The sequence below is a fragment of the Falco rusticolus genome, chromosome 5 (assembly GCF_015220075.1).
Source record: "Falco rusticolus isolate bFalRus1 chromosome 5, bFalRus1.pri, whole genome shotgun sequence".
Taxonomy (NCBI): Eukaryota; Metazoa; Chordata; class Aves; order Falconiformes; family Falconidae; genus Falco; species Falco rusticolus.
In genome coordinates, this window is record NC_051191.1 from 57649155 (window position 1) to 57671488 (window position 22334).

The 22334-nt window shown below is 55.0% G+C and overlaps 2 protein-coding genes and 1 long non-coding RNA gene across 5 annotated transcripts; 1 reads left to right on the plus strand and 2 right to left on the minus strand.

Annotated features, from left to right (window-relative positions):
• The first annotated feature begins 3189 nt into the window (after positions 1-3189).
• Positions 3190-12473, plus strand: LGALS2 (galectin 2). Of its 3 annotated transcripts, XM_037387981.1 has the most exons (5): positions 3190-3331; positions 6938-7166; positions 10642-10724; positions 11009-11168; positions 12257-12473. In XM_037387981.1, the coding sequence occupies exons 2-5, from the start codon at positions 6978-6980 to the stop codon at positions 12401-12403; spliced, it is 579 nt and encodes a 192-aa protein (XP_037243878.1). In that variant the 5' UTR covers positions 3190-3331; positions 6938-6977; the 3' UTR covers positions 12404-12473. The 3 variants fall into 3 exon arrangements, with proteins under 3 accessions (XP_037243878.1, XP_037243877.1, XP_037243879.1); XM_037387980.1 differs by lacking the exon at positions 3190-3331 and having other exon boundaries at positions 5699-7166; XM_037387982.1 differs by lacking the exons at positions 3190-3331; positions 6938-7166 and adding an exon at positions 9595-10187.
• LOC119148182 lies at positions 9127-11015 on the minus strand. Its single transcript, XR_005104321.1, has 2 exons — positions 10910-11015; positions 9127-9566 (listed from the first exon to the last, which is right to left on the minus strand). It is a non-coding gene; the product is annotated as an uncharacterized LOC119148182 (long non-coding RNA).
• Positions 12474-13732: 1259 nt separating the features above from the next.
• Positions 13733-21945, minus strand: CDC42EP1 (CDC42 effector protein 1). Its single transcript, XM_037387979.1, has 3 exons — positions 21766-21945; positions 17263-18148; positions 13733-16217 (listed from the first exon to the last, which is right to left on the minus strand). The coding sequence occupies exons 2-3, from the start codon at positions 17702-17704 to the stop codon at positions 15403-15405; spliced, it is 1257 nt and encodes a 418-aa protein (XP_037243876.1). The 5' UTR covers positions 17705-18148; positions 21766-21945; the 3' UTR covers positions 13733-15402.
• Positions 21946-22334: the final 389 nt, after the last annotated feature.

Sequence of the window (22334 nt, forward strand, 5' to 3'; positions counted from 1 at the left end):
GGCAGTCCGGTGGCTCTCTCCCTCCAGCCTGGCTGCCCATCCTTTTGCTGCTTGGCACTGCAGCCAGCTTCAGCCCTGCTTGTGGCAGAGGCGAGGAGCAGCAGGGCGCAGTGAACCCACTGCCGGGGCATGACGGACGAGGGGTTAGGAATGAAAAGAAAACTGGGACCGAGGAGGTGGAGGAGGGAGATGCAGAGCCTGCGCCCATAGATTTCTCGAGGGTGGACCTGGCCTTTTGTAGGCTCCTTTCTGGTCCCTCTGGCTTTGTCTGTCTTAATAAACGCAACGGGAATGGGGCCAGGGCTGAGTGCTGCCCTGGGCTGGTGGCTCGCGCTGTGCCCTCATTACCGCTGTTCCTGGCGTGGTTTTGGCCTGTGCTAGCTCGTAGTGCTGCAGTGCCCAGCCAGGCATGGCTGGGGGACAGCGTGGGCTGGGGAACATTCCCAACAGAGCCGAGCATTTAACCCCATGGGTGGGAGCTGTGCCCTGCTCCTTGCTTTTGGGGCCGGGAGCAAAACAGCTACACCCTGTAAATCCAGGCCCCTCTGAAGGCAGGTTTTTGAAGTGCAGTCCCCTGCAGCCTGCATATTTACCACCTGTTTTCCCACATTTTCACTCTCCAAAGATGGGAAATGTCATGCAACAGGTTGTAGGTGAGTGTGTGCGCCAGACTGAAACTGGGAAATGCTCTGTCTGCTTGGCACAGCTGAACACAGGGTTGTGACTCAGCGTCCTGCAACTTATGCTATGGGTCACCGGCCACATTTGACACCCTGCCTTGTGGGGTGGGAGAGGTGCTCTGAGGAAACATTGCACAGACATGTTGAATTTGTCCCTCTGACTCTCTGGCCTCAGGCAGGCAGAACAAGGAGCCCATCCTGTTGTCCATGGAGCATGCGACTCTGGAAGGGCTTCCCATACCATGCACACACCTCTGTCCTGTTTCCCCTGCCAACCCAAACTACATCAGGTTTGGGAACTCACTCGTGGAGCAGAACAGGGGCAGAGCTCATGCATCCCCCGTTTAATGTGCTACTGACAGCTGAGTTCCCCAGCCAGGAGAAGTATCAGGTGCATCTGAATGGATCCTTGTCCATGCCTGGAAGGGCTGTGTTCAAGTGGCATGCTGCTGTTCCCCTCAGCCCAGCGGACCTTTCAAAGGCAGTGTTGATGTTCTGGGTCTCACCACAACCATGTTGCACCTTTGTTGTCCCCAGATTGCAGCCCAAGTTCCCCTCATCTGTGCAGAAGGAGGAGATGCTCCCAGCAGAGGCTGCTCTTCTTTCCACCTCCCTCCTTGGACAGAGTAGCTTTGCATCTTGAGTAGCTCGCTTCCCTGTAGCGGTGCTCTGGCTGTATTTCAGAAGGAGGATACGTGCTGGGAGTTGATGAGGATGAAAGCAACAGTGTCGCAGAGTGGCTTGAGAGAGCTATGAGACCTCTTCCCTCTTCCCTCCGGCTGTCCTCTAGCTGCCATGCTACTTCTGCAGCTGGCCCGACACTTGCTGGTGTCCAGAGCAGGCGCTAGGCATTCTTCAGCTTGTCCTGAGCTCGGTCCCTAGGGAGCTGCGTCTCTGCCAGAGCTGTTCAGGAAAGATTCCCGCCCCTTTCCTAATGAGACCAAGTGAGTAATAGAGATGCTCCTCAGGGACAGTGTTGTAAGGAGTGCTACGTGCATGTTCAGGACCAGGCAGCAGGTCTCCACTAGCTTTTCCCTGCTGTTGTGCAGCAGACATTGATGCGTGCCCCATCTTGACAGAAGAGATAAACTATTTGCGTGCAGATAGGAACTTGCCTGGCAGTTGCAGCCACCGGTCCTCTTTGCATTGTTCTTATCTGATCCTGGCTTGGCAAGTCTGTTTGTCGTGGTGAATGGCAACATGTTTGGGGCTATTCAGCCTGGGATATGGTAAGATTTGCCTGGCATGAGTTGTGTTCAAAGCATTTAGTATGTAATACCCTTTTCCCCTCTCTGGAGCAAGTGTTCTTCATCTAGGAATGTGACTGCAATTAAAGCTGCGTGTCTGCTTTGCTGCTGTGGGGCTCTTGGGGGGAGCAGCATGAAGAGACCTGAGGGAAGCCAGAGAGACACAACCAGGTCCTAACCTGGGTGTGTTGCTGGTGGTGGGGAAAATAAGGACAGCAAGAAGAGGGGCAAACTGGAGGGAAGGGAAAGCCAGAGAGCGCAAACAGCCTAGCGCGACTGTTGGGAAAGCAGAGTAAACATCTGCTGTGGTCAAGTGCAGGCTTATGTACTACCGGCTGTGTGGGATGGTTCAGAAACAGGAGTAGAGGCTCACAGGAACAGTCCAGAGGAGGGACAGGATGCCCATATAGGACTGGCCAGCAAAACAGGCTGTCCTCAAATGCACAGGGTGTCCCTTGGTGCCCACTATAATGCTGGAAGGGGAGGGGAGGTGTCTCGGTAGTGCAAAGCAACTGCAAGCTTCTGCTGCCCTACTCCCTGCAGTACTGTACAGAGATGAAGTTCCTCACTGGGAAGCAGGGAAAAAGTAACGTAGCACTCCTTGTGCTGGTGAGTGCTGGGACCTCCTCTGCACTTTGGTTGTCCTTGGTGCTCCTGCAGCGGGTCAGGCTCAGCTCTTTTCCCTGTGGCTCTCTCTGAAGGTCGGTGGGTTCATGTATTTCTGGTGCCCTTACCCCTGGAAGGGGGGAGAAGAGGAACAGGGAGAGCTGGTTGTGTGGGCCTGGTCTTTTCTTAGGTCTCCTTCAGATGTCTGCAGTTCTCTCTTTAGAAGCCCATTTCTCGCACTGAGTCAGTCATTTTGGGATTTGGATTCCCTTTTTTTTGGCAGCTTTTTTTTCCTGTTTCCATCTGGTTTGGTTTTTACCGTTTCATTTAGCAGGGCCATCAAAGGGAGTTTGTTCAAGCTGATTTTGGAGCAACAGATAGTTTTGACTTGACAACCCCTTCCTCTGCAGACCTCAGCCATGGCCTTAGATCCAGTGTGGAGACCCTCTCAAAGCTGGTGTGTGGTAAGGTGGCTTGCTGCTTCCCAGCAGGGATGAGGGATACTTTGCTTTAGTGACACGATCATGGGAGAACAGACTTTTTTTTTTTTCCCCCTTTTTTCCAGCCCATAAACTGTTAATTCTTGTGGCTTTTCAAAACTTGCTATTTCTCCCTAAGTGTTTCTTTCTTTCTTTCTCTCTTTTTTTTTTTCTTTTCCAGTGGATGAGCCAGCCTTGGCATCACGCCTCATGTGTGTGACTCAGACAGATTCTGCTTGTCTGAAGGATTCCTGCAAGTCCTCAGAGTTGTCCAACCCGCCTGGGCTCAGCACTGGAACCCGTGAGAAACACACTCAAAGTGAGTTGCGCAGTGCCAGCAGCCTTGTTCTCCCTGTGCGGGATGGACTGCTGCGTGCGGGGACCCGGCAGCACTCTCACTGCACGCCTTTGCTGTCCTGTGGGGTAGAATCTGGGATGGCTGCTTGGAGCTCAATGGAGGGAGGTCCCCATGGACCTTCAGTGTATAGTGCAGCACTGCATTCCTCTTTTGCTTATTTGAGTTCCAGCCCCCTGGTCTCACACTGTCTTTGTTGTGGGAAATGGTCCCCTTGAAGTCAGGGGAGTTGGGCTTGGGGCATCTCGGAAGTCCCCTGGCTTCCACTGTTGGAAGGCATCTGTTCGTTGAATGCCTCTGGTTTTCAGACTTAATTGGACCCACCCGAGGGATAATTTTTTTCAGAGGCACTGAACGCTTCAGTACCTGCTACTGATAGTATATGGTATGGTGAGAGATCAGCATCTCTGATACTCCAGCTGCATTAGCCAGAGGAGCACAGCTTCCTTTTAGCTTCTTGCACAGGTTTGCAAAGCTAGATTTTAAAAAAATATTTATTTATTTATTTTTAAATCTGGACGTGGTAGCTTTTAAGATGAGAATCCAAACAAGAAGAGTCGGTTTTGGATGTGAACTTGGGTGACGGCCTCAATTTCCTCATGTGCAAGATGAGGGGGCTGCCATCTTCCTTACTCAATGGCAAGATAAAGCCGTTAGAGATCTGAATCATTTGGTGCAAGATGCAATTGGAGCATAAGACCTCTTGAAGCTGATCCTTTCTGGAAGCTCTTTGGAAGATCCTTTTCCCACTAAGCTAATAACATCTCATTCCAGACTTACTAGTCTGGGTAAAGATGGGAGATCCCAGAAGTCCAGGAGAGGGGGAAGCCAGTAGGGAAGCTTTCAACACAAGTGCATTTTTATCTCCAGGCATGCTTTTGAAAGCCTTTCCCACAACCCACATTCCTGGCATGCCCCTATGAAGGAAAGAATTAGAGAAATGAAGGCTGGAAACGGAACTGGGTGGCATGTAATCAGTCTTCTGACCTCCCCCACCCTCTGCCTGTTTGTTCTCCTGCCCCTCAGGCAAGTTGGGGACCCAGAAGAATGACTCATCTGGCTGCTTGGGTCGATGAAATGGCCCTGGTGCCTTATAAACCAGCTTCCTTGCACACAAACCACCTTCCTCCCATCCCTATGCACAACTCGTGCCACACAAAAATGTTGCCACAGACTTCAGAGCTGCCTGAGAGAGATGACCCCTGCAAAGGCATAAGGATGTAACTTAGCCATGGGGATGGAAACCATCCAACAGAGCACATCTGAGCTCCCCATGGAGATGGGAGGTGCCAGTCACTGTGACACCACTGCCTTTCTGATGGGGTAGGGAGAGAGGTGACATCCCTCCCCTGTTTTCTTGAGCTGCTCCTCTGCTTGGTGCGAGTTCCCTCCTTCACTGCTGCCCCTAGCCCTGAAGAAAGGTGGGTTTTTTTCCCACATTTTACCTCTTCAGCTAGTTTTGTCCTTCCTCCTTCTTAGTCCCCACATCCTAAGGAAGAGAAATTGCACCCCACAGCTGAAAGGGGTGATGCTGCTCAAGAGCCCACTGGATGCTGATGCCCTCTAATCCCTTACCACCTGGTTCAGGGCAGGGATGCTACTTCCATGCTTCCCACAGGGGCTCTGGATAATGCACTGTTAGGGAGCTGGGGCATGAGAGATGACAGGAGATTCATCTCCAGTCCCTAGTTCCTTCCCATTTTACTTGATCTGATATGGAGACTTCAGTGCCTTCCCTAGAGGAGCTGTCCCGCTCTAGTTAACCTCTTAGGCAGGGCGTTAGTGCTCATGGGCACAAGTTTCCTTGTGCTTATCATTGCCTTGGCTTCTCCTGCGTCTCCTGGCCAATACTCTCCTGTACACACCCTCCAGATCCACAGACCTGCTTATCCAGTCTCCTGCTTACCTCAGTGTTTGGCTGAGGAAAGTAAATTTTGTTCTCTCAGTCCTCTGTTAGGAAACTGCCTGGATTTCAGAGTATAGGGATTGATTAGGTGAAGGTTGCAGCACTATCTGCTGAGAGGCAAACCAACACCTCTTGACTAAAGGGGAAACCAGACCTGTCAAACCTATCTGGGAATTTTTGTGACTGGCAGGTGGAGGACTGAGCATCTCCATCAGGAGGTGGTGGAAGCCTCTTCTTAGCTGCGGCCTCAGCCCTGGCCTCTGAAAATCCAGGACTCGGCTTCTTGAAATCCACCCCACACCCCTCTAAGGCAGGGGGCATTTCCCCCTAGGCTTCATAGAAGGAGGAAACCGAGGCACAAAAGTGGCTTAATTGTAACTTCTGGGACAAACCGCAACCAGGGCCCAGATGGGGTCAGAGAACACAGTTTAAATCAGGTCACCGCTCAATATTTATTGTGTGGAGTTTTTCTTTTTTCTTTACTCCCGCACTGAAATCCTTCCCCAGAGGCTATTCAAGGAAATAAATAGCCAGTGGAAAGGGACAATAGCTTTCTGCGGAGTACAAATTATATGAAGCAGTAGGAAATAATAGCAGAGTGAGCAGCTGCTGCTCCGAGAAAGAATGCATGGTTGGTCTCTCCAGCTCCCTTTGCCAATGACTGGTCCACAGCACAGGCTCCCTGGTGCCGTGAGTGCAAAATGGGACAGGCGCCTTTTCTCCTTTGCAGTGTCCTCCTCTGGTGCCGCTTCTTCGGTGTTTGATTAGTGCCGAGCTGAAACTGCAGCCTTCCATGAGGGTGCTAAGGGGATCTCCCACCTCTTCTTGCAGAGCCTGGTTTGACGTGGGGGGCAGTGGCACATGCATTCACACAGCTGGCACAGCTACCTTGCCTTCCCGTCTCTCCCTCTTCCCTTCTGGGCTGACCATCATGCCTGGTGATGCCCCATGTCCCTTCTGCAAGGGACTGTTGATAACTCTTGTTGTCTAGAGAGGATGTGTTCAGTTCCCTCTCCTTGTGAGCCCCTTGGAGCCCTTCCTCAGAGCACTGTTGGGAGGGATGGTGGGGATAATTTTGGTGTGCTGGTGGGGATTTTGGGGGCTGCTCCTGCTACAAAAGGCTCTGAGAAACCTCTCACAGCTGGGGGGTGGGGGTGGGGGGTGGGGGGGGCAGTTGGGCTACCTTGGCTGGGAAGTGGGGAAGCCTGTGGTTTTCCTCAGGGCTTCACACCTAGCTGGCTTACCTCCTGCCTGAGTAAGAAAACAAAGTAAATACTGCTGCCAGCAATGATGCTGCTAAGGATCTTGGCAGCCTGCTGGGAAGGGTAGCATTCAGTCTGTTCTCAATAACTGTGTGGGTGCCCTGTCATAGATGTGGTAGCTTTAGGCTATGGTACATGAGGTGCTGCTGTCTTGAGCCACCCCAATGGTTCTGAGATCCCATAGGTGCTCCTGGTGGCTGAGATGTCCCCAGGACTAGCAGGAAGTCTGGGAAGGACTGTTAACCCCAAAACTGACCTTATGGGACCACTGCAACTGGAAGTGTCACATGGGGTGAAAGCACTCTGCAAAGGACTTCTGGCTGAAAGCTGACATGGCTGCCTTGGTCTCTTGCCTCCTTAAAATATGGTTTTGTGTTTTTTTTTCTCCATGAAAAATTGCAGGGCTGCCTGCTCCCTGTTGGAAGTTCACCTTGCCCTTGGGATGGGCATGGTCCCCACCCTCCTGCCAGTGGCTGCTTGTCAGATCTCTGCTGTCCCAAGGCACCCTCTGGGAATGCAGCAAAGCCTCCTCCAGTGCCAGCAGTGTGAACAACCTATGCCAGTACAGGCCAGCTGTCCTCTGGCCAGGCTGAACATCTATACAGGGCCCCAGAGAGGCACTCCCAGGCAGGTATGCTATTAGAGGATCATCTCTCTGGGGGTGAAGGGCTCCTGGATCCTTTGGACTAGTGGCTGCCAGCTTCCACAACCAACCACTGCTTGTATTTTCCTCACTGCACAGACCCTCCACCTCCTCTGCAGATGTCCTTTAGCCGGATTTCCTCTTTCTTTGGGATTTATGTTACCATCATATCACCATTTCCCCAGGCTTTCTGCTTTGCAATGTCTGCAGGGAAGTATCAGCCTGCCCCTTTCACCCTCCTTTCATCAACCCAATTACTACCTCCAATTGTACTGGAGAATTTTGGCTTTTCTGGTGTCCCTGAAGTCTCAGCCCCTTCCTATGTGGGGAGAACATACCCCTGCATGAGAGAGGCCATCTGCACAGGGCTGGTGTCTGACCATGCAGAGGCTCAGCTCTGCAGATGAAGGAAGTCGCCAGCGCTGGCAGAGTTGCTGCCTGGCTTCCCACTATTGTTCCCAGTGGCAAATAAAAGGGGGGTGAACGCCTCTGCTGAGCATTGTAGGAGGGGGGTTAGTGTTATCTCCATAAAATCTCATGGCCCCTCTCTGAGCAGCTCATGCCTCTTTCCTGCCTGTCTTTCTCTCTGCATGTTCTCACAGCCATGGTACTTGCGGTTCCACACATAACCCTATGTGCAGGTAGCTTTCCCCATCCCTCAGACACATGCTGCTCTCCCTCCTGGGCAGCCTCACGCTCTGCCAGTGGGATCAGTGGATAAATCCCAGTGAGAGTGATGTTCCGTCTGGTCTGTGTGGGAAGTGGGGGAAAAGCTCCTTTATGTTGCTGGCCTGGGACCTGGATGGTGTCTCTGCCACAACATTCTTGTGTCACCTTGGCCAGCCATGTAGGACAGGATTTTTCTGGTGGAGTTCATGGTGTGCCCCGGATGCAATCTCTCGAGCTGTACAAGTGTTTTGTTTCTGTGTGTTCGCTGGCTTAAAGTGGGTTCAGATAACTAACCCTGGTGGTAGTGTCCTGGTTTCTGCTGGGATAGAGTTAGTTTTCTTCTTGGTAGCTGGTGCAGTGCTGTGTTTTGGATTTGGTGTGAGAACAATGTTGACAACACACTGATGTTTTTAGTTGTTGCTGGGTAATGTTTATACTACATCAAGGACTTTTCAGTTTTGCAGGCTGGAGGAGCACAAGAAATTGGGAGGGGACACAGCCAGGACAGCTGACCCAAACTACCCAAAGGGGTATTCCATAGCATGGGGTGTCATGCTTAGTGTGTAAACTGGGGGGAGCTGGCCAGGGCCTGCAGATCGCTGCTAGGCATCGGTCACCACGTGGTAATTGAATTGTGCCTCACTTTTGTTTTTTCCCTTCCTTTTGCATTTTATTCCTCTCCCCTTCCATCTCCATTATTATTATTATTATTATTATTATTATTATTATTATTATTATTATTATTATTATTATTATTATTATCAATTATTAAATTGTTCTTATCTCAGCCCTCAAGTTTTACCTTTTTTCCCCCTGATTCTTCTCCCCATCCCACTTTGGGGGGAGGCAGGAGGGGAGTGAGCAAGTGGCTGCATGGTACTTGGTTGCTGGCTGGGGTAAACCATGACAGGTGGCTGTGCAAACAGTGTCTTTGTACTGCCCTTGTCCCTGCAAAGGGACAACATGAGTTGCTGGAAAGAGAAACCCCTCATAGCCAGTGGGATGCTCTGATATTTTGAGCGGGGGGCTCTGGGCCCTGTGTTTTCCCTGGGATGGCTATGGGGAAGCAGGGTGAAGGGGTGGGTGGGACACAGCAGCGTGATGGGAAAAAGACCCAATGCCAGAAACCACAATCATCGGCACCTGCTCCTGCTGGCTCCATGCTCAGCCTGGGTGTGTTTCTCCAACAGCTTCAGTGACCTCAAGAGCAAACAGATTTTCCAAGCCTGCTGGGCTTTATAACCCTCTGTTAATAGGAAACACCTCCGGGAAGGAATGGTTATCAGCACTTATCTCTGTTTACTTCAGGAGATTTTGGGGAAGGGAGAAGCTGCCTCCCAGCTGGCTGTGCAGCAGCAGGATAGCTGCACTCAGCTGCTCTCTGCACACCTCGAGACGGGGGCTGAGGGGACTGCTGGCCTCCCGCTCCCTCTTGCTCCCCCACTGACTTCTGGAGTCTGGCAAACCACCACCAGTTTGTTCAGCCAAATCTGGCGCAAAGTCTGCTGACTTGTAGATCTCACCTGGGAAGAAGACCATAGGAGTGACGTTCCATTATGAAGACGACATTTTCATGTCTCAGGAGTAGGGGAGACAGGGCTGTTGAGCCTGATGTGCATGGGTCTTTGAGGTAAAAGGTTTGGGTCTTGACGGAGCTTGGATGGAAGGTTGCAGAGCTCCCACATATTGCTAGTGCAATCCACACAGGTGGGTCTGAACCTAGAGCCACAAGAAGGGAAGGAGATGGGATGCGATTCATGTCACTCCTGCAAAGGACTGTTCATAGCTTGTGTCATCTAGAGGGGATGTGTTGGCTGCCCTTTCCCCTGAGTCCCTTGGAGCCCTTCCTCAGAGCACCATGGGGAGGGATGGTGGGGACCATTTTGGTGTGCTGCTGTGGATTTTGGGGGCTGCCCCCTGCCACAAAAGAAGGGAGCTGGGATGCTTCTTTTGGCTAAGCTGTTACATGCAGAAAAGAAGTGAACATGGTGGTCACACCTCCATGGCCAGCTGGGAAGATACTTGTCCTGTGTGGTGGCTGGAGTAGCACCCCTAAGGGCTGTGTGTGGTCATCCTCTGCAGGGAGCCCACTGAGGAGGCTGGGAATTGGTTAAATCTCCTGGAGTCCCTAATGAAAGGAAGTGTACATAGGGAAGTTATTTCTTTGGATCAAAGTCTCCTGGCTTAATAGCAGTCAGTGGGGCCTTGCAGAGGCAGGGGCACTGTTAATGTGTAAGCCACAAGGAAGTCTAGGGATGTAAAGCCCTGCATGTGAAGTGTTTCTGACCTAACTGCTGGTGGCTCCCTGCCTGGTTACTCTGCCCTCTGAGGAAGATGTCTGTAAGGGCTGCTGCTCCTGTCCTCTGTCACCCAGGGTCCCCAGCTCAGCAAGGCTGAGCAAGAGACCAGCAAGCCACAGCCACCTTTGCTCTCATCCTTGCATTTCTTGGACTGCAGGCGATGCTTCCCTCCAAACCCTGGGTTATGTCCCTCTGCTTTAACCCTCTTTGTATGTCTGCTGTGATGCTCTCCTTTCCTTCTGCTGAGGACAAGCCTGTCTTCATCTGTCTCTCTGGTGTCTTTTCTCACTTACTGGCTTCACTCAGCCCACTCCTCACTGAGTGAGAAGCCTATGCAAGACCTCCAGCATGGAGTGGTTTTGGCCATAAGAGGAGTTGAGAGCGGGAGATGTTCTCCTGGCTGGGACACCTTCTCCAAGCAGCACTCTGTCACTTGCAGTGGCAGGGAGAAATGGCTGAAGGAGCCACACAGACTATTTTTCTCTCTGCCTTAGGGAAAATTTGAAATTTTCAACCTGGGTATGAAGACTGGGGACACCGTGAAGGTCAAGGGCAAGATATCTGAGGATGCTGACAAGTAAGTACAAAGAAATCACCTTGACTTGCCAGGGCTGAAGGTGGGCTGTAGAGGGAAGTGGTTTTCCAAGGCTGACAGGTACAAAAAGTGTGAGCATAGCTCAGTGTTAGGGGAACCCCTACACTACCACTGTGCAAACTCCCCTGGTTCTCAGGCAGAATGACAAAACAGGAGGCATTAAGTACCTGCAACATTGAGGGAAGAATTGGGTGCAGAGCCATGTGCTGGATCTTCCAAGACCCTGTCCTGCCTGTGCAGCTGACCTTCCTCCTGTTCACCCACAGCTTCAGCATCAATCTTGGCTCCAGCTTCTCAGATCTGGCATTTCACTTCAGTCCCCGCTTCAATGAATCTGTCATCGTCTGCAACTCCAGGTGCAACAGTGTCTGGCAGGAAGAGCATCGTGATAACCACTTCCATTTTTCCAAGGGCTCCACTGTGAAGGTGAGGGGTCTGTGCTGGTGTGGGGTTGTGGGGGGTGTGTGCAGTGGGGGGAAGCCCCTGGTCAGCAGATTCCCATACTCTAGTCCTCTCAGTCCCATTCAATGCCTGCAGCTCCCTCCCAACAGGCCCTCATTCTCATCCTCTGGGTTTTTGGTCCTGATTGCTACTTCCACTCCTCCTTCAAAACCTCAGCTTTTCCTCAGGGAACTTTGCATGTCTCAGACTTTGTAAGGATTTCCTGCCCCTCATACCTGCCTAGCAGGTGAGTGCACCAGGGGAATCTCTGAAGGTAAAGGGGATCTCCAAGAAGCAGGACCTTGCTGCTCTTCACCTTATTTCTCTCCCTGATTCCCTCCTATGCAAACACAGGTTTTAAGGCAAGCCAGAGCTCGAAGCAACATCCAAAAAACACTCCCTTAGCTCTTCTGTCCTCACTACTGCTGGATCCACACTGCCAGTCTGTCCTCCCTCTCCTCCTGCTAGGGATGCTGTCCTAGTTGCTGTCTCACCCCATCTGATGTCCTGAGACATTAACAGGGCTGTGTTTAGGGGTAATCCTGTTCCTGTTGCTGTGGGGAGGAAGCTTGTTTCAGTCATGGCTGGCTTTTGGGAAGAGATGGTGAGGTGACTGCTTTGGGGAATGATCCCTTTAATTTGCAATGATCAGCAATGTGTTCTTGTCCTGTCTGCTTGTGCATGTTTATCAGCGAAACTCCTTTATCTGTGTCCCAGTAAGCTGCTGAGGGCATTGGAGTGTCAGGTTTATTCTGCCCTGCCCAGAGCAGATCTAAGCCATGTGGTGCATAAAGATATACTTGGGTTTAACTGCTCTGAGTTTACAATCTAAGTAGCTGAAACAACCCCAGGAGACATTCCGTACCAAGGTCATAGTCTAGATACCAGCTCAGAGCTTTGATATCAACTACTCATTTCCTGCATCATCCTCAGCTCAACCCCCCGCACCTTGCTTAAGTCTGTAGGGACCAGGTCTGACTCACATGTAACAGTCGGGCCTTTTGCCTGGATGCTTACCTACTAATCTCCTCCTTGTCCCCAATTCCTGCCCTTCCTCCCCTCTCTTCTCCCAGATCATTATTGAGATGCTGGCAGACAAATTCCTAGTGAAACTACCGGATGGGCATGAAGTGGAGTTCCCCAACAGGCACTCCTCCAATAACGTCAGCTACCTGAGTGTCGAGGGAGGCTTCAGGGTCACCTCCTTCAAGCTGGACTGATGGGTGCCACTCCCTAGCTCTAATAAAAACACAAGCAGTGGTTTCTCCAGCTGCTTTGGCTTTTCTGACATCTTTGGCTCTGCAGTTCTGTGCAAGACACCAACAAAGTCCAAAGCTTTTCCACTAACAGGAAAGGAGCCCTTGCTGGATGGAAACAGCCCCCAGATAATGTCAGGTGCTTTTCAGGTCAGACTGGGGTGTGGGGTTGAATGGGTAGTAGGTAGGGCAAAGCAGACTGTAGGTGGGGTTCAGAAGGGGAATGGTTGTGTAATCTCTTCATAGTGCACCATTTCCTCCTGCACCCAAGTTTTTGGGAGGGAGGGAGGAAGGAAGGAAGGGGAAGAAAAGCATGGATGTGAGTGATGTGGCATTCAATGTGGCATTTGGTGCCACAAAACCAAAATTAAATAGATTTGGGAACCTCAGGGCATGGGTTTGATGGGTTCCTCTTGGCTGCTCTGAGCAGCCAGTGGGCAGGAGGAAGCAGTGCCTTGCAAAGGGAAGAGAGCACAGATGTGCCCCTGAGCCAGCATTCCTGACATCGATAAGGAGTTGTCTCCTTGGACTTTCCCCCTTATCTTACCCCACTTATCTGCTGGTGCATTCCAGCCAGGTTACCCATTACTCTGACATTCCCACACCGAACCCTACTCAGTGAAAGTGAGTCAGGGGAAGGCAGTAGGGAGTGACGACAGGGTTTGCGCTGGTTTACGTGGCTCAGCACCTCTAGTCTGTGTCCCTCACAGGGGACTACAGTCAATTAGTGCTGAATACCAGATGCTGCTGCTCCAATTTAGAAGTGTCTCACCAGCCTTAAGTGAGATCGATGCGTGACTGCAAACGTCGGGGCACCTTAGGCTGGGTGGGAGGAGAGCAGAGGTAGAAGAGCATCTTATGAGAAGCCCAATCCAAGGCAAGGTGGCAGGGCACCTGCCCTCCCTCTCCACTTCCTCGCTGCCTGGCCTGTGGGACTTGCTGCTGCCTGAGCACACAGGCAGAGGATGTCTGATGGGCTGGACGGGCTGTAGCCAAGCCACCTTTGGGAAGGGTACTGATCTGCTTCTGGCTGCAGGTGAATTGTTGCCAGGCTGGAGAGGAAGCTTTGCACCTTTTATGTGAGCTACATGGGGCTGGGTGGATAGGAAGGTCACTTTGTGTGTCAGCCATGGTGAGCAGCAAAGTACCAGGCTAGTTAATCCATGCATCCTAGAGGTGCTGGAAAATCCTGCTGAGAGTGGAGAGGATGGGATTTTGTGTCTGGGACACTCGCAGACGTAGCAAGGAAGATGATAAGGTTGCTGCAGCTGAGGGGAGGCACCAGAGGAGAAGTTAGTATCAAAACTGTTTTAATAAGGACAATAATAAGTGCATGGGATACAAAGTGGAGGCAGAAAGGATATTCCATGGGTGTAGGTCTTTGGTCTAGAGTTTGTGTTATGGTCTGGAAAGTGGAGGGCAGAGGGAACTCATCCTGAGAGCCAGGGTCCCTGCACCAGAGGGTGCAGGGGCGGTAAGGCTGATCCTGCTGTGTGCCAGTAGCCAGAACTGGAGGCTCCTTCAAGCTGCTGCCTGCCCTGGCTTGCTGCTGCTGGCCAGCACGAGGCAGCCACTGGGGGAGGCTGGGGTCTATGGGCTTGCCTGTAACCTCAACGGCCTGACTGCGAGCAGTGCGCCCATGTACAACATGTGCCTCTTTATTATGCTCTAAAGAGCTCCCTGCCAGAAGCAGACAGGCGGTGGGTGAGCTGCGTGGGAGCAGAGCCTTGTGGCCATGGCCCGGCATCTCCCCCCACTGCACACCCCCTCCTGTCCCGGAGAACAAGGGGGGTCCTGTGAGGGTCCCTCTGGTGACCTCAGTCCCCAAGCATCTCGGCTCCATGCCATGGCACAAAGCCGCTTCTGTGAGGGCCAGTTTGCAGGCAGGGCAGCGTGGGGGGCAGCTCGTTCTGGGGCGGCCACATCACCCAGGGCCACTTGGTGAGGGACATTAGCTGTCCTCCACACATACCCCTGGAAAGGGGTGCGCTGGAAAGAGGGATGCGCATGTGGGAAACGGGAAGAGGGGGTGAGGATGGAGAAGAGGAGGCTCAGACCGAGTGGCTGCAGAGTGGGAGTCTCCTTGTTCTGAGGTGGGGGAAAGGAAGGGATTTTTACGGCCTGAACTGCAGAATCTGGTGACCTGACAGCCTTTTCTCTGCCTTCAGCTGGCCAAGAAGTTTCTCCCCTCCCTGCTGCGAGGGGTCAGGGGTCAGAAAAGGAGCTGTCCTCAGTGACACTCAGCAGCAGGAGGCAAATGAAAAGACCCCTGCGATTATCTCTGTGTGCTCTCACCTCATGAACACTGAGCTCACAGCTTTTTTTTTGGGGAAGGGGAAAGAGAAAGCTCAGCTCTGTGGGGTTTGCCTGCCCCTTGAGCCCCCAGCTGACCTCACCCAGTAGACAGATGTGCTATATGGGAGCGTCTTGCACCAGCTGGAGCTAGGGAGACCCCCATCCCCTACATGCCAGAGCTATCGGTGGGAGGTCCTCCCAGGCCTACCAGAAGGATACCCATGCCAGTGCAGAGGGTGGTTGGGGGTGTCAGTGGGGGACCAGGCACATCCCCAGACATGCTGGTGAGGCCAGGCTGAGACATGGAAGAGAGGGTGCCGGGGAGGAATGGGATGGGTTAGGAAAGGTTTTGGGGTTTCTTTGGCACATAGGAATGTCCCTTTGGTGTCTAATGGCAGTGAGGTGGGGAGCAGGCAGTGATGCCCAGCGCTGTGATGCACAGCCCTCACTGGCCCTCCGCAGCAGCCTAGTCTAGCCCCAGGGAGCGCCCCCGGGAGACAGGCTCTCCTCCTGCCCCTCTCTGGTCCCCCAGTGCCCCCAGCTTGGCAAGGAGGTCATCTGCTGGGTCTGGCAGTGACACTGGCACCTGAGGGTGGGGGACGGGGAAGAGGGCGAAGACCCCAGCACCAGCGCCTCTGGCAGGGGGCCATGGTGGGAAGGATGGCTCTTCACACCTTGACTTCATCATCTTCCTCCTCATCGGCATACTCAAAGGAATTGCTGCGCCCCTCATGGGCACCAGCATACCCCTCCCGCAGGCTGGAGAACTTGGCCTCCTCCTCCTCCACCTCCTCCTCGTCTTCCTCCTCCTCTTGTTGATTCCAGGTGGCCTCGGGGGACTGGCTCTCCCCTGTCACTTGTGACCCCCACAGGCTGCTGCTGGGGCTCTCCCACAGGGTCTGCGTCCGGGCCTGCAGGGGACCCTCGCCCTTCTCTGAGCTCTGTGGGGTGCTGGTCCCACCATAGTGGCGGGCCAGGACCTGGGCTGCCCTGTCAAACTCCCCTGCTTCGATGGTGCAGTCGTTCCAGTGACCCTGCCATGGGGTCCCTCTGGACGCTGCCCCTGGCCCCGACGCCCAGGCAGGGTCCTCGCCAGCACCCTCGATGACGTGTGCTTCTCCATTGGCATGGACCGACAGTCCTGGCAGTGAGCTGGCCTCCAACAGGCTGCTCTGCCTGGAGTGGTCCCAGAAGCTGGATGTTGCCTTGTCCTTTCCATGGGATATGCCTGATGCTGGAAGGACGCCATCCTTCGTCCCCTCACCACACAGAAGGTTTGGGCCATTGTCCCCCACCTCACTGTTACTGGTTTCGGAGAAGCTCATCACCTGGAGAAGCTCGCTCATCAGGGAGGGTCCCAGGTCCAGGCGGAAGGAAAGCAGGGAGTCTGAGCGCTTCAGCTCTGCTTCCCCAGGGAAGGCACTCTCTTGGGCCTTTTCCAAGCGAGGGACGCGAGGGATGGTGCAAAACCCGGACTCCAGCCCTGTGAGGCAGAAGGGATGGCTGGTGAGGGGGGCACAGCTAGGTGGGAGGAAGCCTGCCTTACATCTGTGGGGGACAAGGGACAGACCGCCAAAGTGGCGCAGGTCACGCTGCGGTTGGTAACGCTGGCCTCTAAAGGACACTGTCTGTGCGGACATCTCCGAAGCCCTGAGTTAGAGCAGAGGGTCTCCAAGGGGGCTCAGGGCTTGCTAAAATGCCGGTGGGGGCTGAGCCACGCAGATGGGACCAGGAGATGGCAGCAGTGTCCCAGCTTGCCTTTCACTCAGCCCAGCCACCTCCCGGCTGCGGTAGGTCCCCCAGATCCCCCCTGCGAGACCCTCTGCTCCAGACCTTCCTGGCTGGGGAAGAGCTAAGCCACAGCCCAGTGCTATGAGGCCACAGAAGAGCCACCCAGCTGCCCCATCCCATCCTTCCCACAACTTTCCCCAAAGGTCCCTCCTGGACCCTGGCTGGCAGGGAAGGATGGAGGCGCAATGGGGAAGGGGGGATGGAGTCCCTTGAGGAGGACATGGAGATGGAGGGGTTGGCACAACTAGTGACAGGGTTAGCCCAGGTGTGTGGAGGTGGGGAAGGCCATGCCATGGATCTCCTTGTCCTCACAACCTCGGTATGAGCATTGTGAGCACTGCCCTGCTGTCCCAGCACCTTCTTGGCTTCCTCGGGGAGGCTACCCATGGGGAAGGTGTAGGGCTGGGAGAGATGGGGGACACCCCTTTACAACTGCTCAACTCAGGCTGCCAGCTGTGTGGGGCTTTTGGGGAGGGAAAGGAGGAGAAACCATCCATGCCCCATGTTAGGGGCATCCTGGGAGGAAACCCTCCAAGGACAGGAGCAAGGACTGTGGTTGAAAGCAAGGTTAGGGTTATCTCCTTGCAGGGACTACCAGGACTGGGGACTCTGACATGTCCTGTCTCTGCTGACAGCCTAAAGTCCCTCAGTGGGTAAACTGGGCATGGAGTGATGGAGAAGGTCTGCAGAGGATGCACTGTGCCTGGGTGCCAGTTTCTGCCCCGCGCTTCACTCACCGTAGGCCTGGTGTGTTTTGGAGAAGCTGTTGGAGGCACTTTTGAAGGAGAACTTGCTGGTCAAGCCCCGGCCACTGCCGCCGTCATATGTCCCCTCATTTAGCTGCGGCAGCGAGACGGCATTCTTGATGATGGGCGAGATTGCTGGGGGGGCGGGTGATGCCCCCACTTGGCCCCCACTGCCTCGGCTCCTCAGCGGTGTCCGCCGGACATGTCGCAGCGTCCGGGTGAAGAAGTTGTTGGCTTTGGCCGTGTCAGCCCCTCCATGGTTGCTGAGGAAAGAGGTGTCCCCGAAGACATCCCCACCACGCCCCACGTGCATGGTGTGCCGAAAGTCCCCCAGCGGTGGGCTGATCATGTCCGGTGTCAGCTCTGACTTCAACCGCCGCTTCCCATGGGAGCCTGACACCCAGCTGAGCACCGGCAGCTTCCCCAAGCTCATGTTGCACCCCTCACCTTGCCCCTGCCTTTGAAAAAGACCCCCAAAGTGGCCCTCGCTGGCCTTCCAGCACTGGGGTGGCCTGTCACATCCCTGGCCTCCCCATCGCTCCTGCTCCGATGTTCGTGGGGGAATGTCACCTTGGCTTTCCGCAGGTGGGAAGGGTGCCTGTCCCCCTGCTTCCCTGCACTACGTTTTGCTCATGAAATCACCTGCAGCGAGTACGTGCCTGGCGGTGAGGATGGTGGAGGTGTCCCCAGGGGGTGTCTGGGGTCACCCTCAGTGCTGTGGAGGCCACTGGAAGCTTGGTCTGGCGGCAGGTTTATGGCTTAATCCACTGTCTTCTGTCACAGCCAGGTGAGCAGAGCTGGTCACGGATGGGGCAGTGGGTGATGGTAGCTTGGGGTGGGCTAGCAGGGCAAATGCCTCAGTCCCCTTGTTGGCCACCTAAACAAGATAAGAGGAATGGTGAAGCCCTTGGAGAGGATCGTCCCAATCACGCTGGCTGTACCCCCAGGACGGGCTGGGGAGGTCAGAGGTGGGGTGGTTGCTACTGGCTGTCCCCCTCACCTCACCCTCCTTTTGGAGAGGAAGAAAAAGGCTTTCTCCCAGAACCACGTGCTCTCCTTCACCTCTCTGACCTCCCGTGGTGTGCCTCAGTTTCCCCTGCCTGCAAAGCAGCTTTGCTGGGCCCATGCCGCAATGCAGGCTGAGGGTTTCCCTCCCAGGCAGCACCTCCTCCTGAAGTGGTGCCCTGCCCCGCTGCCCCGTCTGCCGTCTGCCGGGGTGAGAAGCCTCTCCCTGCTTTTTGCTATTCAGATGAGCCCTTGGGGAGAGGGTGAGGCCTGGGGACCACGTGCTTCTTGGGGAGGAGGGGTGGTGCGGAGTGAAAACGCAATATTTATATATTGGTTCATTTATTCTCCTCTGGCTGGGTCTCCAGGTGCTGGGCAGACACATCAGAGCAGCAGGGAGCCACCGGCGGTGTGGGGAGGGCAGCTGCTTTTCAGGCAGAGAAAACTGAGGCATGGCAAGGGGGGTGATTGCTCAAGGTTGGAGGAGAAGGTGGGATGGATCCCTGCACTCAAGCAGGTCCTGGAGGCATTGGGGGCAGGCAGGAAGGCAGTGGCTGGGTGAATGATGGCAGGACAATGACCTCTTTGGTCAGCAGAGAGGACACTCAGATCAGCAGATCTTCTGTCAGTGTGTGTGGCAAGAGGGAGAGGGCAGGTTGGGGAAAGGTGAGGATTCAGGGTGTGGGGTACTTCAGGGCATCAGTGGTCTGGGTGCCCACCTGGGGACATGTCCATCCCTGGACTCGGTCCCTGCTAAGGGGCTGGGGGAACAGGTTGAAGCTGGGTCCCTTCAGCAGGGATGGCTGTGGAGGGCAGCATGTCAAGAAGCAGTGCAGAAGCCTCGCATCCCTTAGCCCCCATGTGCTGGGACCCCCACTGCTGCATGGTTCCATCTGTCTCCCCCCTGTCACGCTGCCTGCCTCCCCTGCCTGTCCTCTGGGTCACCTCGGGGCAGTCAGGCGGTTCCAGGGTGGCAGAGCTTCTGGTGAGGGGGAGCTCTGGACATGAAGCTGCTTTCCTGGCTGGCTACACACGTTTTTGCCTTGCCCTGGCCTTGTTTGTTCACCCGGGGCCCCTCTTATCTGCCAGGGGTTAATGCCTGGGGAAGGGAAAACAAACCTCCCCCTGGCAGATCCTAGCACCATTGGCTGCCTCCCAGGGTGGCAGTGGCTGGTGGCAGCTGGAAAGGTGGCAGGTTGGCTTCCTGCTGGCCCCCAGCTCATGCAGCCCATGTTTGCCTCCTGCTCATGGAGGCCATGTGGTGCTGCCTCACCGCTGGGACAGGCCAGGCACGTGGCGGATTTGTGGTGGGAGGACAACCGGGGAGCAATTCCCTCTCTCAGGCAGAAGCCCAGCCATAGCCATTGCGGCAGGGTTCTTCTGGAGTGCAAGGAAACCACTGCGGTGGTCCCTGCAGCACACAACTGGGGTCTCAGGACCACAAGGAGAGAGATGTGACCCCATTTTTGAGCTGTCTCCCGGGAAGGCGCATGACCCTGGGAGAGGGTATTAGGTGAGTTACAGCCCTCCAGTCTTCCCCTCTGCACACTGGAGCCCCCGAGAAACCCAAAGTGGGGACTGTGCCCTTCAGCGTGTGCTGCAACCGGGCAAGGCCACTCTGAGGGGTGAACCCCCCACCACTGATCCCCTGCATAGCAAAGCTGCCCTGTAGACCCCTGGGGGGGGGGCTGGGGCTGGCATTACCCTGGGGACAGGGAGCATCCCTTGCTCCCTGCCTTGGAGAACTGTTGAGTGGGGAGCTGAGAGGAGGAAAGAGTTCCTTCTTCCTTGTCCCTTGGCCACCATGGTGATGCAAGCCAGCACCTCCTGGCCCCTGGCTCTCCCTGCCTGCTGGCAGGCAGCAGGCACTGGGAGAGAAGGGAGGGAGGGAGACAGCTGGTGCTCAGCCCTACCTGGATGGCAGGTTTCTGGCAGGCCTGTTAGACCTTTTTTCCCTCCAATCTCCCCCTTTTTCCTCCTTCCCTCTGCCCCTGGTGCATCTCCCTGCTGGCTGTGCCCCTTTGAGCCCTCCCCTCTGTCCAAGTAGACTCCTCCATGCCAGGGAGACTCGTGATTCTGTGGGCAAAGGGTGACCCATGAGCTCTCCTTTCCTCCACTGGGCAAGGGGACCCCTCACCGTCCCGCCGCCCCCCCCCCCCCCCCCCCCCCCCCCCCTTCATCTGGCCACCCGTCTGTCCGGATACTGCTTCCGTCTGGCAGCCTGCCGTGTTCTCCAGCCCCCAGCATGGTGAGCCTGCAGCCCATCCCAACCTCCCCTTCCCCAGCATCCTCTCCCTGGCGCCCTACTTGCCTCCTCTGGCAAGCCCCCTGAACTCAAAGACCAACTGCTGGCACCTCCTCCTCCTCCTCCCAGCTCGGCCTTCCCCATCTCCCCCCCGAATTCAGCTGGTTACCACTGGTTTTCCACTAGCCAGGAATGGCCGGAGCTGTTCTGCTTGCTGGGAAGAGCGGAAACCAGAAAGGGGGGGAAAATAATCCAGATGTCTAGTTGGCTGGAGCTGCTGAAAGCAGCCTCTTCCCTCCTCTCGTTACACCCCCGCCCCCCCCCTCCCCAAGGGGACATACTCCAAAAGAGGGCGAGGAGATGTTTGGGGTGGTCTCAACATAAGGAAGAGCATGTGGAAATGGCTGTGGGCGCCAGGAAGGTTTTCCTAGCCTTTGTGAGTGCCAAAAACCCTCCCGTTCCCTGGAAGAAGGGAGTCAGAGGCTCCCCTGTTGGGTCACTGTTCTGGTATGGGGAAAGCTGGCAGGGACAGGCTTTTGGGGAAGGGGGAAAGGGGCTTGGCTGGCCAGGCTAGGCCTCTTCCAGCTCCCCTGGAGCTGTGCCGGGCAGTAGGCAGACAAGCCTGAGTCGAACTCCTGTGCTGCTGGCTGCTACATATATAGAGAGTTTTATCTCTCCATGTAACAAGGGTATTTTTCCAAGCAAATGTGTTGGGACGTGGAGGGAGGCTGGGGCTCCAAAAGCGGGTGGTTTCCAGCCATCGTCTCCCTGTCCCCCTTGCCCAAAAGTGCTCCCTTTCTTTCTGCAGTCCCCCACAATCGAGGCGCTGAGAGCCTGCGGGGCTGCGAGGGCTATCCCGAACAGGGTGTGGGACGGGGGTGCCCCACTGCCTTCCCCCATCCATGGGACTCCCTCCTTGCCCCCTTTCTCTCCCTGCTCCCCCCAGCCTGTCTCCCCTCTCCTCACTCCTGCTTTCCTTCCTCTCAGTTTCCTGTTGCATTCCTGCCTTCTTCTCCTTTTCTTTTTCACCATCCTCCCCGACTCCATTGCCTTGCCACCCCTCCCGCTTCTCCCCTCTCCAACCACCCTCTCCACCCTTTTCCTTCTGCTCCCGATCCCCCCGCCCCCAGCTCCTAAAACTGAGGAATCAAAACTTTCAGGATTTACTTCTTCTGAACGAGGGTTATTTTTTTCCCTGTCCCCCGGCTGAAAAGTTGGGGGAAGCTCCCAGTGGGCCCCCGTACCTTGCTCTGCGGGTCACTGGTGCTGCATCCTAGAGTAGAGGAGGGGAGAACGGGGAGGCATGGCCCCCTCCCTTTTCCCACGGCTGTCTCCCCAAGCCCGGCTCGGCTGTCTCCCCAAGGCTGGCTCTCCCAGGCTGACGCTGCGATGCCACGGGAGAGAGGGAGTGAAGCTGGTGGGGAGGGGACGTGGGAAGGAGGAGGGCGGGCTGCAGCACCGCCGAGCCAATCCTCGCCTGGCAAGGAGACCAGAGAAAATGAGATTTATTCCAACTATCCAGGACAGAAAACTTCAGGAACTTCTCTGTCGCTTCCCCCCTCCTCCTCACTTCCCCAGTGCCATTTCCCATCCTCCGGCTCCATCGGCTGCCTCCTGCTCCTGGATGCCTGCTTGAATGGATTTGGGGAAAAGAGGAAGCCCAGGTTGCTGGCTAACTTGGTTAGGGGAGCCTGGCCAGGGGGCAAAGGAAAGGAATTTACCTCCTCTGTGTGTGTGACCCCTTGGGTATCATACAGGGTCATCCCATCCCATGTTGGATGGGAAGCCCCTAGTACCTGCAGTGCAGCACTGC